This window comes from Scyliorhinus torazame, chromosome 8, assembly GCF_047496885.1.
Source record: "Scyliorhinus torazame isolate Kashiwa2021f chromosome 8, sScyTor2.1, whole genome shotgun sequence".
NCBI lineage: Eukaryota > Metazoa > Chordata > Chondrichthyes > Carcharhiniformes > Scyliorhinidae > Scyliorhinus > Scyliorhinus torazame.
The window spans coordinates 239,471,871-239,485,574 of record NC_092714.1 but is presented as its reverse complement, the minus strand read 5'-3'; the positions used below and the strand labels follow the sequence as shown (position 1 = coordinate 239,485,574).

At 50.8% G+C, this 13,704-nt stretch overlaps 1 protein-coding gene across 9 annotated transcripts in view; it reads left to right on the top strand.

Moving 5' to 3' along the window:
• The window catches only part of LOC140428486 (receptor-type tyrosine-protein phosphatase T-like), a 1,877,905-nt gene that overhangs the window by 1,824,304 nt on the left and 39,897 nt on the right, over positions 1-13,704 (top strand). For all 9 annotated transcript variants that reach the window (XM_072515007.1, XM_072515008.1, XM_072515005.1 and 6 more), the window contains 2 exons: positions 10,655-10,809; positions 11,108-11,243. In XM_072515007.1, coding sequence (XP_072371108.1) covers positions 10,655-10,809; positions 11,108-11,243 — 291 coding nt within the window. The remainder of the gene's footprint in view (positions 1-10,654; positions 10,810-11,107; positions 11,244-13,704) is intronic.

The window sequence follows — 13,704 nt, the reverse complement described above, 5'->3', positions numbered from 1 at the left end:
CAACATATACAATGACTGTTGGCAGGCTATCAAATAATGGGAAGGACGTGAAACCATCTGAACTCCATCAGATCCTCACTTGATTTTCCACACATGCACTTAGCGGCAGAAGTCAATGGATAGTGACCAGTGCTCAATTCTTTTTCTTGTTAAATTAATTCAGCACAGATCAGACCTGCATGGCTGGGTTTTTGATCCACCGGGTCTCCAGCCTGCAACCAAATGGCCACATGCAACCCCAGAGTCTTGGAAATCCTGTCCATTTAGCCTCATCTGCTTTTGTATTTCTTATTTGCTGGTTTTCCCCAGTGGGATCTGGTGGGAGGGAATTTTAATATCCTGTTATTTCATTGATGAATAAATACTGGGGACGATTCTCCGATATGGAGGCCAAGGGTTCGTGCCATCGTGAACGCCGTTGCGTTTCATGACGGTGCAAACAGGGTCCGGGCACGACCTATGCTGGCCAACCTGCGCATGCGCGGGGGACTTCTTCCGCCCACCGGCCCCGATCCACCATAGGGTCGGTATTCAGGGGCCGGCCGTGCCAGTAGGTAGGCCCCGGGGGGGGGAGGTCGGCCCGCCGTCCAGTGGGCCCCGATCACGTGCCAGACCCCATCAGAGGGCCTCCGCCCCCCCCCCCCCCCCCCCCCCCCCGGTGAAGGAGCCCCCCTCCCTCCCCCACAGGCCACCCCTGAGTGTTCCCGCAGAGTTCCCGCCGGCAGCGACCAGGGGTGAACGGCGCTGGTGGGACTCTGTCATGTCGGAGCAGCCGCTCGGCCCATCCGGGCCGGAGAACCGGCGGCCCCGCCGATTCCAGCGGTCCACAGCCACGCCAAACGCGCCACCGCGAATGGCACCGATTGTCCGCACCCCGGAGAATCGCGCACCGGCATCAGGGCGTCGTGGCGCGGTTGCTCCGATTCTCCGGCCCGGCGCGGGGCTCGGAGAATCGCCCCCACTAGGTCTGAACAAAGGTCTGTTTGTAGTAGCAACTTGAGATTTTTGCAAATTGATGGGAACATTGAGATAAATGTTATAGGGCTGATTCTTTTGCCACCAGGTAAAGGGAGGTAACTTGTATGTATGATTGCAGTGTACAAGTAACCTGCTGAGTATAAGAATTTTGAAAAACTGCATGTGTGTGCCAAGACTCCTTGACGTGCAATTATGCAGTCTTTGGAAATAATAGCTTAGACCTACCAGATTGTGAGTTGAATATTGTTTTACTATAATCATTCTAACTACAACCTTCATATGAATCAATAGCATTGTTGAAAACTATTAGCTGCTATTAAAACGTAAATCTCAGCCCCTGTTTAAAGTGTCATATTAAGACTTTCTTCCTGCAGTGCCAGAGCAAAGGACATTTCATTAGAATTTTACAAGGGAGTTTCCCAATTAGCACTGATTATCTAAACCTACATTGATGTGACATTTCACGTACAATATCTAAGGGCTTGTCATGCTATTTGATATGTGTTGTTAGTCTTTAATTAGACATGTCGCCATTGATAAAGTGATAAACACTTCATGTCACTCTGCTCTATTATCTCTGTACACATTTGACTTCAGCACTACGAGCACATAACTTCTAACATTTTGAGTTCCCAACTCATGGGCCCATAGAGACTGCTCACTTTTTTTTTTAAAAAGGGAAATGAATCCCCACAGCATCAATGGAAAGAAAACCACTGGAAAGGATCTCACTTTTTAAAACTTTTACTGTAACAAATCAATTAAAATCAGCTTAACTCAAACATTAATTAACAGGTGAAGGATATTCCAAATAAATTTCACTTTAACCAGTTGATACAACACGTTACACCTCATGTACATATAGTTGCAAACTCTTGCATTACGTCCGGCACAAACGTGCAATCTTATATTCTTTCCAAATTAGCCTCCACTATGCAAGGTCTCTTACTTCCAACTCAACCGTTTCAGCACCTGAGCCTCATTTAATCGCAGCCGTATTCAATCCAAAGTCCCTGGACACTAAGCTGCAGAAAATGTATTCCTCATTAACTTCTTAACATGACCAAATACCGCACACCGCATTCATACCTTATAGCGCACTCAGCAGAGATGGAATCTTGAATACAGGTCCCTAGCTCCTCCCAGCTTCAACATGATATTTTGTCCCTGTCCTCACCAGGGTGACTCTTCCAGTGTCCATTTTGAACAAGTCCCTCCATTCCCATAACAACCAGATCACATAGGCTGATCTCGAGGCAGTTTTTGTAGGAGGGCACATTCTCTGTCCAAATTAATTCAAATTATTTCATTTTATCTTGAATTAAAGAAGACAGATTAAAATATAACCATCTTATAAAGTCCAGCCATCATAACATTTTGCGAAAGATATTTTCTGTATGTCGCTATTGCTTCTTTTGCCAAACATCTTAAACCAGTGTCCTGTGTTTCTTGATCCTTCAACCATCATGAAGGCCCATAATGTCCTGGCTGCCCAGTATCTGATTTGGGGAAGTGAGCTGGGGAATCCGTCTTGGAAGTTCCCAGGTAAGGATTTATCCGGCAATTGTCCAGAAGGGCTAACTTCTCCTGGACATCTACTCAGTTCAGACCCCTCATTGTTCTGAACACCTCTATCAAATCTCCTCTTAATCTCCCCCTCTTCAAAACAAAAGCCCCAGCTTCTCCAATCTATCGACAAAGCTGAACTTCCACATCCCTGGAACCAGCCTTGTGAATCTTTTCTGTGCCCTCGCTCATGACTTCACATCATTCCAGCTTTGGACACAACACTCTAACTGAGGCCGAACCAGCATTGTACACAGGTTTATCATAACTTCATTGCTTTTGTCCCATATGCCCCTTTTTAAAATCTCAGAATCATGTATGGTAGTAACTGCCTTCTCAACCTACCCTGTCACCGTCAATGATCTGTTGGACATTAGTCAAACGGGTTTTTATGACAAATCAACAATGGTTTCATAGTCATCATTAGACTTCTAATTCCAGATTTTTATTCAATTCAAATTTCACCAAGGGCTGAGGTGGGATTTGAACCTGGGTCCCCAGAGCAGTACACTGTGTTGCTGGATTACTAGCCCAGTGACTACCACTATAACACAGCATTAGAATGGTATCTTTAATCTTATATTGCCTCCCCTCATACTTCCTACAAAAATGAAGCATTTCAGATATCTGTGAATCATCTGCAACTTCTTGAAGTCTGACGCAATCCTTTTCTCAGTTCACAATACGTCTGGGTTTTGTGTCATGCGCAGATTTTGAAATTGCGCCCTGTCCAGCTAAGTCAAGATCAATATCTATCAAGAAAAGCAGGATTTCTAACCCTGATCCCTGGAGACCCTCCCCCATATACCCACCTCCAGTCCAGTAAACAACCAATTATCTCCTGTTACTCAACCAATGTTTTAATCCAAGCTGCTAGGGTCCTATTTATTCCAATGGACTCTAACTTTGATGACAAGTCAGGGTTTAACAGGAGCCGCGTTATTTTCCAATTGAGTGACCCACCATTGCAAAGGAGAGGGACCACTGAAGACCCCGGGCGGGATTCTCCGACCCCCCGCCAGGACGGAGAATCGCCGGGGTGTGGCGTGAATCCCACCCCGATGCCGGCTGCCAGATTCTCCGGCGCCGGTTTTTCGGCGAGGGCGGGAATCGCATCGCGCTGGTCGGGGGCTGTTGGCAGTGGCCTTCCCCGGCGATTCTCCACTCCGCAATGGGCCGAGTGGCCGCCTGTTTTCGGCCAGTCCCACCGGCGTAAATGAAACAAGGTCCTTACCGGTGGGACCTGGCTCTGCGGGCGGCCTGCGGAGTCCTCAGGGGGGGCGCAGGGGGAGCTGGCCCCAGGGCCCCCACGATAGCTTGGCCTGCGATCGGGGCCCACCGATCTGTGGGCGGGCCTGTGCCGTGGGGGCACTCTTTCCCTCCGCGCCGGCCGCTGTAACGATCCGCCATGGCCGGCACGGAGGAGAACCCCTGCGCATGCGCTGGGATCACGCCAGAACACGCTGGCGCTCCCGTGCATGCGCCAACACCGCCGGTGCCAGCCTAGCCCCTGAAGGTGTGGAGGATTCCGTACCTTCCGGGCGGCCCGACACCGGAGTGGTTTGTGGTGAGCCACGTATGGCTGTTGTATATATTATTGTATTTACTCACTGTTACTGTTGTTGTGTTGATGTTGTTGTTGGCTCCGCCCCTCTGAGAAGGTATATAACCCATCGATCCGGGTCAGCCTCTCAGTGCGGGAGGAGCTACTGGTGGGCACATTCTAGCTGATTAAAACCACAGTTCTTGTTAACTACCGTTTCGACTGGATTGATTGGTATCAATTTAATCAGCTAGAATTTTTTTTAACATGGAAGCAGTTTTAAAACCAGAACGCTAATGGCAATATTTAAGCATTGGCTCAATTGCTTTGAGGCCTACCTCAGCTCCTTCGCCGCCGAGGTCTCCCCGGAAGTTAAACAGTGTCTCCTCAACGCCCGGGTGAGCCACAGGCTTTTCCAGCTCATCAGAGACGCGGCCTCAGACACAGAGTCAGTGGAGCTGCTCAAACAACAGTTCGTGAGGCCGATGAACGAGGTACTCGCTCGACACTGGCTGAATACCTACGTGAACTGAGAGTACTCGTCCGCAGTTGTATGGCTGTTGTATATATTATTGTAATTACTCACTGTTACTGGTGTTGCCCCTCTGAGAAGGTATGTAACCCATCGATCTGGGACAGCCTCTCAGTGCGCGAGGAGCTACTGGAAGGCGCATTCTAGCTGAATAAAACCACATGGTTCTCGCCACTCCTCGGCGCCGGTATGGCCCATCTCGCCGGCCCACGAGCGGGATTCTCCATTGGCTAACGCCAAAATCGCAGAACGTGAAGAATCGGTTCTTACGCCAAAATCGCCAGGGGATGCCGATTTGACACCAAATCGTAATTCTCCGTCACCTCAATAGCAGCGTCAATACGTACTGGAACGCATGTACAGTAGACACCATTTGCATATCATTAGCGGGCCCGACCCGGTATTCTCTGAGGCCTCCACGATTCTCCGACTCCGATGGGCCAAGTTCCTGATGGGGCGGTTCTCTTGCGCTTTTAAAAATTGTGAAACTGGCGTCATGGCTGGTGAAGGAGAGAGAGGAAGTAGGACACAGAGAGGAGTGACTGCGAGTTGCTGGGCCGGACACAGGTGGGGCTGGTTGGGGTGGAGCTGGCCCTGCCAGGGCCGGGGGAGGGGGAACAAGCTGAGTGTCCAAGGTGAGCCCCCAAGGGACCGGGGTTGTGCCCAGTCATGGACCATCATCACCGCACCTGCGAGGCAGCCATTTTGCTGTACATTACACTGACCACACACCTTGGCCCCTGGTTCTGCAGAGTGACACCGGCCGTAGGGTCTCCCCACTCACGCACCCCACCCTGCGCCACAGCCCAACCCGACCTGGCCACCACCCGCCGGCGGCCCACCCAGGGAAAAGCCCACAACAGTCCCTACGAGGGCAGCAGTGCATACCCCTGGCGGGGGCAGTGCCAGCCAACGGTAGCCCTGGCATCAGGGTCATGCGCCAGCACCAAAGGCCCTCTCAGTGCCGGCCACCGACGGGGACAGCGGTGCAGGGATGGCAGGGGGCAGAGCCTGCAGAGCCAGCTGGGGCGACCATGTGACCCGTTGGACCCGGTTGGGCACAGGGATACGCACCACGCTAACATGTCGGCCTTTCATCCTCTGCAGACAATGGATATTGGAACTCAATCAGTAATGGTGGCCTTCCTGCTAGTCGCCACAGGCGTGGGGAATGCTTTGCGGCTGTACGAGCGGGAGCAGAGCATGCAGCAGTGGAACTTGCAGCAGAGGAGCGTGCCATAGAAGAACAGGTGGCAGCCGCCCAGGATGGAGAGCAAGCCACCCCACAGGCTGAAGAGGTGCCAAGGATGTGCCGCATGAGGCCTTGCGTGTACCGGCACCACCTGTCATTTGAAGACTGCCAGACTGGGCATGCCGTTGAAGACTCCAGCTGAGCAGAGAAACAGTGCAACATATCTGCCAAATGATGGCAGATCCTGGCACCGCGGGGGTATGGGGGTGGACACCCCAAGGTGACGGTCACCCTGAACTTTCATGCCACAGGGTCCTTTTTGAATAGGGACCTGTCCGGGATCTCACAGACCTCGGTGCACAGGTGCATCTGCGCCATCTCGGAGACCCGATGTGCCCAGGTGGCTCAATACATCTATTTCAATGTGGACCGAGGCCACCCTGATCCCGGGCAGTGGGGTCCGCCGCCATCGCTGGCTGCCCCAATTCCAGGGGGTGATCGATGGGATGCATGTCCCCCTACTAGCACCTGCTGATGACAGGCCGCTGTACACAAACCAAAGGGGGTACCACTCAATGAACGTGCAGTTGATATGTGACAATCAGCTGCGCATCATTCCTGGGTGACGGGGGTAATCCCCTGTGGTGGTGGTTGATGACACCTATCCGGAGGCCACAGACCACTACAATACTACAATGACACTCATGCAGCCACCAGGGGCGTGATCGAGTGATGCTCCCTCCTCCTGAAGATGCGGTTCAGGTGCCTGGACCACTCCGGAGGGGCCCTCCAATTTGATGCTGAGAGGGTCGCCTGCTTCGGGGCGGCCTGCTGCGTCCTCAACAACATCACACAGCAGAGGGGTGACGTGCTGGAGGAGGAGGAGGAACACCTGTCTGATGAGGAGGATATGGGGGAGGGGAAGGATGGGCAGGACATGGGCCCAGGGAGGCATGGGAGACCGCAAGACGTGTGCGCCAGGGTCAACGCGCACGGGAGGCTCTGATGGCCTCCTGGTTCACCAACTTGGGGAGGGGAGCTGGCCGGGGCATGGACACCGCATCCTAACACCACACCCCCCCCCCCCCCCCGCCCATCACCCCGTCACCCCCCCCCGCCGGCAACTCCCTCCGTGATACATACCTGCCGCATTACGGGGTGGGTACCCTGTGTTGGCAGTAACACTGGGTCTGGTCCATGGGATGGAGGATGATGACAACCCGCTCTGCGATGACCTCTGGTGCTGACAATGTCTGACTCCTGCCCTCAGTAACACTTTCCACCGTCGCTGCATGCGAGCTGGCCATTCCCTCACAAGGTCCCATCGAATCCCTCGAGTGACGGTGGCAGGGACGGTCAGGGGTGTGGGCGTGGGGAGCCCAGGCTACCCACAACGTACGCCCATTCCTCCCCCCTACTCTGCGTCCAGTCCAGGCCAGCCCACCCCTCACACCCGTCTGACAGAGCACCGAGGCAGGTTGGAACTGTGGTAATAGGTGTTAAATATGAACAAATATTTACAGATTTGTGCCCTCGCCCCTATAACTTAACTGTGCCCTGCACCCCTGCCAACTTAACTGATGTTGAACTTTCTGGCCTTACGGGTCCTAAGGCTACACCTAGGTGGTTCCCCAGACAGTACAGCAGGAGTGGAGGTGGCCTGCTGTAATTCCTGCCCTGCATCCTGGGTTCCTGTTGGCGGGCATCTTCTGGGGTAACCAGGCCTGGATGGGCCTGGCTGCTGCTTGGGTGACCCAGGTGGTGTGGTGCCACCCTGTGCTGCCCGCTGCCCACCAGATGCACCAGGGGCAAGAGGGGGGGATCCAGAGGTGCTGTGGTGTTCCAGCACCTCCCCTGCGGAAGTCACTGGCATGGGCCCTATCACCACCTCCTCCCTTGGGGTGCCCGTTGGCCCCCGGGCTACTCCATGGGAAGGGAGTGCAAGCGGAGCTATCCCCTCAGCGGTGCCAGTCCTGGAGGCCCACTGTTCTCGGCCAAGGTCTGCACGCTCACAGCCATGGAGCGCAGGGAGTGGACCATCTCCATTTGGAACTGTGCCACATCAACCATTGACTGTGTCACCACCTTCTGGGCCTGTGTCACATGAAATGAAATGAAAAATGAAAATCGCTTATTGTCACAAGTAGGCTTCAAATGAAGTCACTGTGAAAAGCCCCTAGTCGCCACATTCCGGCGCCTGTTCGGGGAGGCTGTTACGGGAATTGAACCGTGCTTGCTGGCCTGCCTCGATCTGCTTTCAAAGCCAGCGATTTAGCCCTGTGCTAAACAGCCCCTATCCGCCAATCAGCCAATGACTGCGCCATCTCCCTCTGGGACTGGGCCACATCTCTGATTGTCTGCCATGTCGGCCAGCGCCTGGGAAATACCGCCGATGTTCCCAGCCATGGCCTGCTGTGACTGGGCCGTGCTCAGGAGCGCTGCTGCAATGTCCAGGTGGCTCCGGCACATGGTTGCCAGCGTCAGCGACTCTGTCCTGGGCCTCAGCCAGCATCTGCACAGAATGCCCCAGGCCTTGGACATGCTGATCCATAGACAAAACCATCGCCCCCAAATCCTCTAACACGGACCCCACCTGTGCAGCGTTGACCTGGCATGCATTGTTGGCACCACCTTCTGCTCCTGCACACAGTTGGACTCCACCAACTTCACCTGTGGGTACTGGATGCTCGGCGACAACCCCTCATGCTGTCCCTTGCTCTGCGACTGCATCTCCACAATTGATGGGACTGTCCGTTCCAGAAGCCCGAAACCCATCTGGATAGCAGCTACTCCCTGGGGTCGGCCTCCGACCTTCCGCCCCCTCGGGTGCTCCTACCTCCACCTGCTGTACCGGATCAGCTGTGTGGTGAGCACCAGATATTGTCCCAATAGCCTATTCACTAAAGTGCCCAACCAAAGTGAGTGTCTCTGGGATGTTGGCAGGTGTTGGAGACAGCTGTAACGAAAAGTCAGTGTCACCGTCAGACTCGAGCTCTGGGGTGTCCTGAGTTTCAGGAGGAGGGCTGCCATCCAAACTGCTCCCTTTGCTGCTCAGTTGACAGGGAGGCTCTGGCTGTGGCACTGGCTGGAGACGGGGAAATGCCAGATGGACCTATCCTGTCACCAGTAGGTCCTGTAAGACAAGACAAGACACATGATTAGACCACAGGCTGGGAGGGAGTGGGGGTGAGCGTGTGGGTGGGGTGTGGTGGTGTAGGATGAGGGTGATGTACGGGTAGTGTGGGGGTGAGAGTGGTGGGGGTCTGACGGTGATGTGGGGGTGGTGTTGGGGGGTGGTTGACACACGTGTCACAGGGAACCGCAACTAAGCGGGGTCTCACTTCCTCGCCCATGGCTGAACTCCACCTCGGCGACCTCCCTTTCCTCTGCGCAGCCGACCACGTCCAGGGCCCTCTGCTCAGCCACAGTGAGGGGCCACAGGTCTGGCGGTCCCCCTTCTGTCTTCTGCTCCCTGCGAATCTGCACTGCCTTCTCCTCCAGGGGTTGGTGCCAAGGGCACAGTACTGCCGACTCACCCTAGTCATTCTGTGTGGGTCGTGCAGTTTGTTGCTGCATGCTGGCCGGACCATACCACATTGCCCACGGCGCTGACCGCCTCTGCCACCTGAGCCCAGGCACGGCTGGCAGCCTCCTTCCCGGGCCGGGGTACAGGGTCATCCTCCTCTCCATCACGGTGTCCAAGAGGGTCTCCAGCTCGGTGTTCGCGAACCATTGTGCCGCTCTCCTCGCTGCCATCTTGTTAGTTGGGATGGTGTGTGTGGGGAGCAAAGTGTGTATATGCGGCTGCAGCTTGTCAGCTACCTGAATGTCAATCACAAAATTGGCAAATCCGGCACCGTTGCTCATTAGAATTGATTGTGTTCCATGTGGCGCTGGTGCTAGCCCCTTAACAGAATCGGTCCAGGTGCGGCGCCGGTTTTGCTGTCGTGAAAGTCCACGAATTCTGCGTTGGCTCAACACTTAGTTTCAATAGGAAGAATCCCGCCCCAACTCTTTGGCCTTATCCCTAATCTCCTATTGCATCCACATCCTGAAACCACACCCCCAGACCAGTTTAAATGCTGCTTATTTATTCATAAGACGACAATTTGCACAGGGCTTGTAAAATGGACCGAACCCCTTTCACAGACCAAGTAACAGGTCCTGATTGATAATGAACACAAGACGGCAGCACTCAATCCAGCACTGGTATGCAACAAATAGATCAGCTCAAAACTCACCACCACAAGCAGTTTCATCACTTGAAAAAGAGCAACAAAGATAAGCAAGAATATCACCCCTGTGTTAATATGTTATTCATTTGCGACATTATTGAGGATGAAACTGTGTTTGTGTTCCAGAGAATGTAAGTGTTAGCTGCTTTTAAAAATGACAAAAATAAAATATTCCAGATGTTGGAAACCTGAAATACAAATAAACCGCTGGAAATGCCCAGCAGGTCTGGCCCTACAGGTGGCGAGAGAAACAGAATTAACATTTCAAGTCGATAACCTTTCACAAAACCCTTCAAAAATTAACTTGTTAAAACTTTGAAATATTGCAAGACAGAAAGATGTAGATTATTCACCTTGCTGCCATGGGCATTGTGATTGGCTACACGATATTGAAACTCCCTTGATTTTTATTTCCAGTTTCAGACCAGTGAGAAACATGAGAGAACAAAGATTGGCTGCGAGGACTGCTGTATGATCTTCCGGTTGTATATGTTCCTCGGATCTTGCACAGTGAATCTCAATAAAGGGTGCATTCAGTGAAATAAGTGGAAGAGAACTATTTTCTTTTACAATGTGAATATCTCATTTCAACTTTTCTTTCTTTGTAGAAGGGCAATCATGAAATTCGAGAGATTAGACAGTTCCACTTTACTAGCTGGCCTGATCATGGAGTGCCATGCTATGCAACAGGTTTATTGGGATTTGTAAGACAAGTAAAGTTCCTTAACCCAACTGATGTGGGTCCCATTATTGTACATTGCAGGTATGTTGTAGCCAAAGGGTACATTTTATTCATCACTTGACACTCGTTCCATTTGTCACTCGACGAATGCTTATCACCATTGTTATCCTGTTTGTACCAAAGAATATATCGCTGCATTAAGGATTGTCATTACTACAGGAAGTGGAAAAAGTGAAGTAAAAGTAAAACATGCTTTTAAAGTCCCTGAATTTTATTACATTTTTATGCAAAATGAAAATAAAATGAGCTTTACAATTGGACTTTCAGGTTAAGCAGTGCATTGCTGTTCCATCATTCTTTTAACACTTTCATGTTTTAGTGCGGGCGCAGGGAGAACAGGATGTTTTATTGCTATTGACATCATGCTTGATATGGCAGAAAGTGAAGGTGTCGTGGACGTTTACAATTGTGTCAGAGAACTTCGCTCACAGAGGGTCAACATGGTACAGACAGAGGTATTGATCATAAGATTTATTAATAATGATTTCACTGCCTTGAGATTTTATCGTTTATTTTGCAATTTCAGATTTGTCCAGCCAATGTTGTCTCTTTGATTAATGGAGTAAATGTAATAAATATATCTTTTGTCACTGGGAGACATAGAAATGCTAATTGAATTGCGTATTGACTGATAAAGAAAAAATTTGCAGTCCATTCCAAAAGAATCTTATCAGTTACATCCCGCATCCAATGAATGTATTTAGTTACAAGCCTTTTTGGGATAACTTTGCTTCTTAACCCACACACTTGTCTGTCTCTAATTATGTAATTCAAGACATCTCCAAACTCGCAGTACTCAGCTAATTTCTTCAAAGTAGCTACGAGTTGTGTGATTGATTCGCCATCTTGTTGGTTACGCTTATGAAACCTGAACCTCTCAGCAATGACCAAAGGTTTAGGTGAGAGCTGGCCCTGCAATAGCATACAAGGCTATCGACCAAGTGCTGAAAAATGGGATTAGAATAATAGGTGATTGATGTCTGGGACGGACACTGTGGCCTGAAGGGCCTCTTTCTGTGATGTAAAACTCTATGACTCTAATATCTCCGAAATCTCATCATAAATTTTAAAGCCTGGTTTTTCTGACTGCACCAGACTTTGCAGGAGGTTGAAGATCTTTCCCAATATGTCCACCAAAATTGTGTTTGTCTGGACAAAGTATTCAAATTTTTCAGTGTATGAGCTCCAGCTCTTGATGCTTTTATCATACAGCTTCATGGCGCCAAAAAGACTTGCCATTTTACCATGGGAAGGATTACCTCAGCACAAATGTGCCACTAAGTTTTTAGTTCTACCTTGCTTCTTTTATTTTCCTTTCAAACAAGGTAATCCTGAGCTCGGCCTGTTCCTTACCGAGTTTGAAACACCCCCAGTTCTAACCTATTGTTGCTGGGTATTTGTTACTTTCCTTGCCACTCACAATAGAGGGAACGCTGTTCTGGAACTTTCCAGGCAGAGCACGTGGTAAGCTTCCTTTAATTCTGTTTTCACCGAAATCTTTATTTAAATTTTGGCTCCTTCAAAGGTTGCAGCTATTAATCAGCACCCCTCCATTGCCAGCTTTGGTGTAGCATGGTTTTGTAGCTTCTTAATCCTTTTCAGATGTCTGTGCATGAATTGCTGCTTTTTAAATTTATTTTCTGCTCCGGTAATCTGCCAGCATGGTCCCAACCTCCTCGCCACCAATTTCTTTGTGGTATTTTTAAAGGATAGGCTTGCAGACTATGAAGCTACAAACAAACAAGAGCTTTAGACCGTTAGCTGCAATTATGTCATCAGTACATCACATGATCGAACTCTTAAAGTGATCTAGTCCCAATCAGGAACAAACATGAATACAAAACACAGTGCAACATAGCCTACCTGCCACAGGGATGTGACACTCCTGTTGCGCTGAATGCCACTCTGCTGGGGCAGACTAATTTGTGCCCTCCAGCTCCATGCTGAACTGATCTATCTGGGCAGCACTGTGCTGTTGGACTCATGCACCCTCCACTCAAATGTGCGACAGGGGCTGGGTTGCGAGGTGGCAGTAGGGGTGTGATGCTGACCAAGATCAAGAAAGAAATGTGGAAGGAGGGCAGTGCATAGGAGGGGATGGAAGGGTGAGAGGACACGTCGGCAGGCAGAGGTTCAAGGAGATGGATGAAGATGAACAGTGGAAGGAAAAGGGAAAGCCAAGGTGAGGGGAGCTGGACTCCGACAAGGCTGAATGAAAAGCCTACAAACAAGGGAACCAAAGAGATACCACATTGTTTACTGAAAGGGGATGCACGAAGACTCCAGATGCAGTGGGTGGAGGTCCAAGTGAGGATTGGGCTCGGGGGAAATGGTTGAATCTAGGTACAGACTTGTTGAGCCGTCTAGCCTTTTGCTCTGGCCTGGACACCCTGAATGGTCTTGTGAGGACAGAGGGGCTGGAGAGAGTGAATGAGTGTGGTGGGCTAGCGTTTATACCTTCAAAGTTGCTAGCTGACGGCAGGTGGATGAATCAGCTGCCCACTCCCCAGGTGATTCGGAAGGAAACACGCCTGTGCACAAATAATAAGGTTCCAGGCATCGAATTTGGCGCAGGACCCCAGCATTCTGGCCAGCCAGCCGGAAAGGCACCGCTGGAGCCTCCCGCCACTGCACTTGGTCTCAAAATGGCAGAATTCCACCCAATATGTGTCAATGAGACAAATATCAGTTGAAAGGGCAAGAAGTAGACATTTGAAGTAATGAAAGGGGAATCAAGCTTTTGGAAGATCTCAAGGACCCAAGCTGCATCATGATGGTGAGACCACTAGGGAAATCATTGCTATATATTAACTAAAGAGTAATAGAACATAGAACATAGAAAATACAGCACAGAACAGGCCCTTCGGCCCACGATGTTGTGCCGAACCTTTGTCCTAGATTAATCATAGATTATCA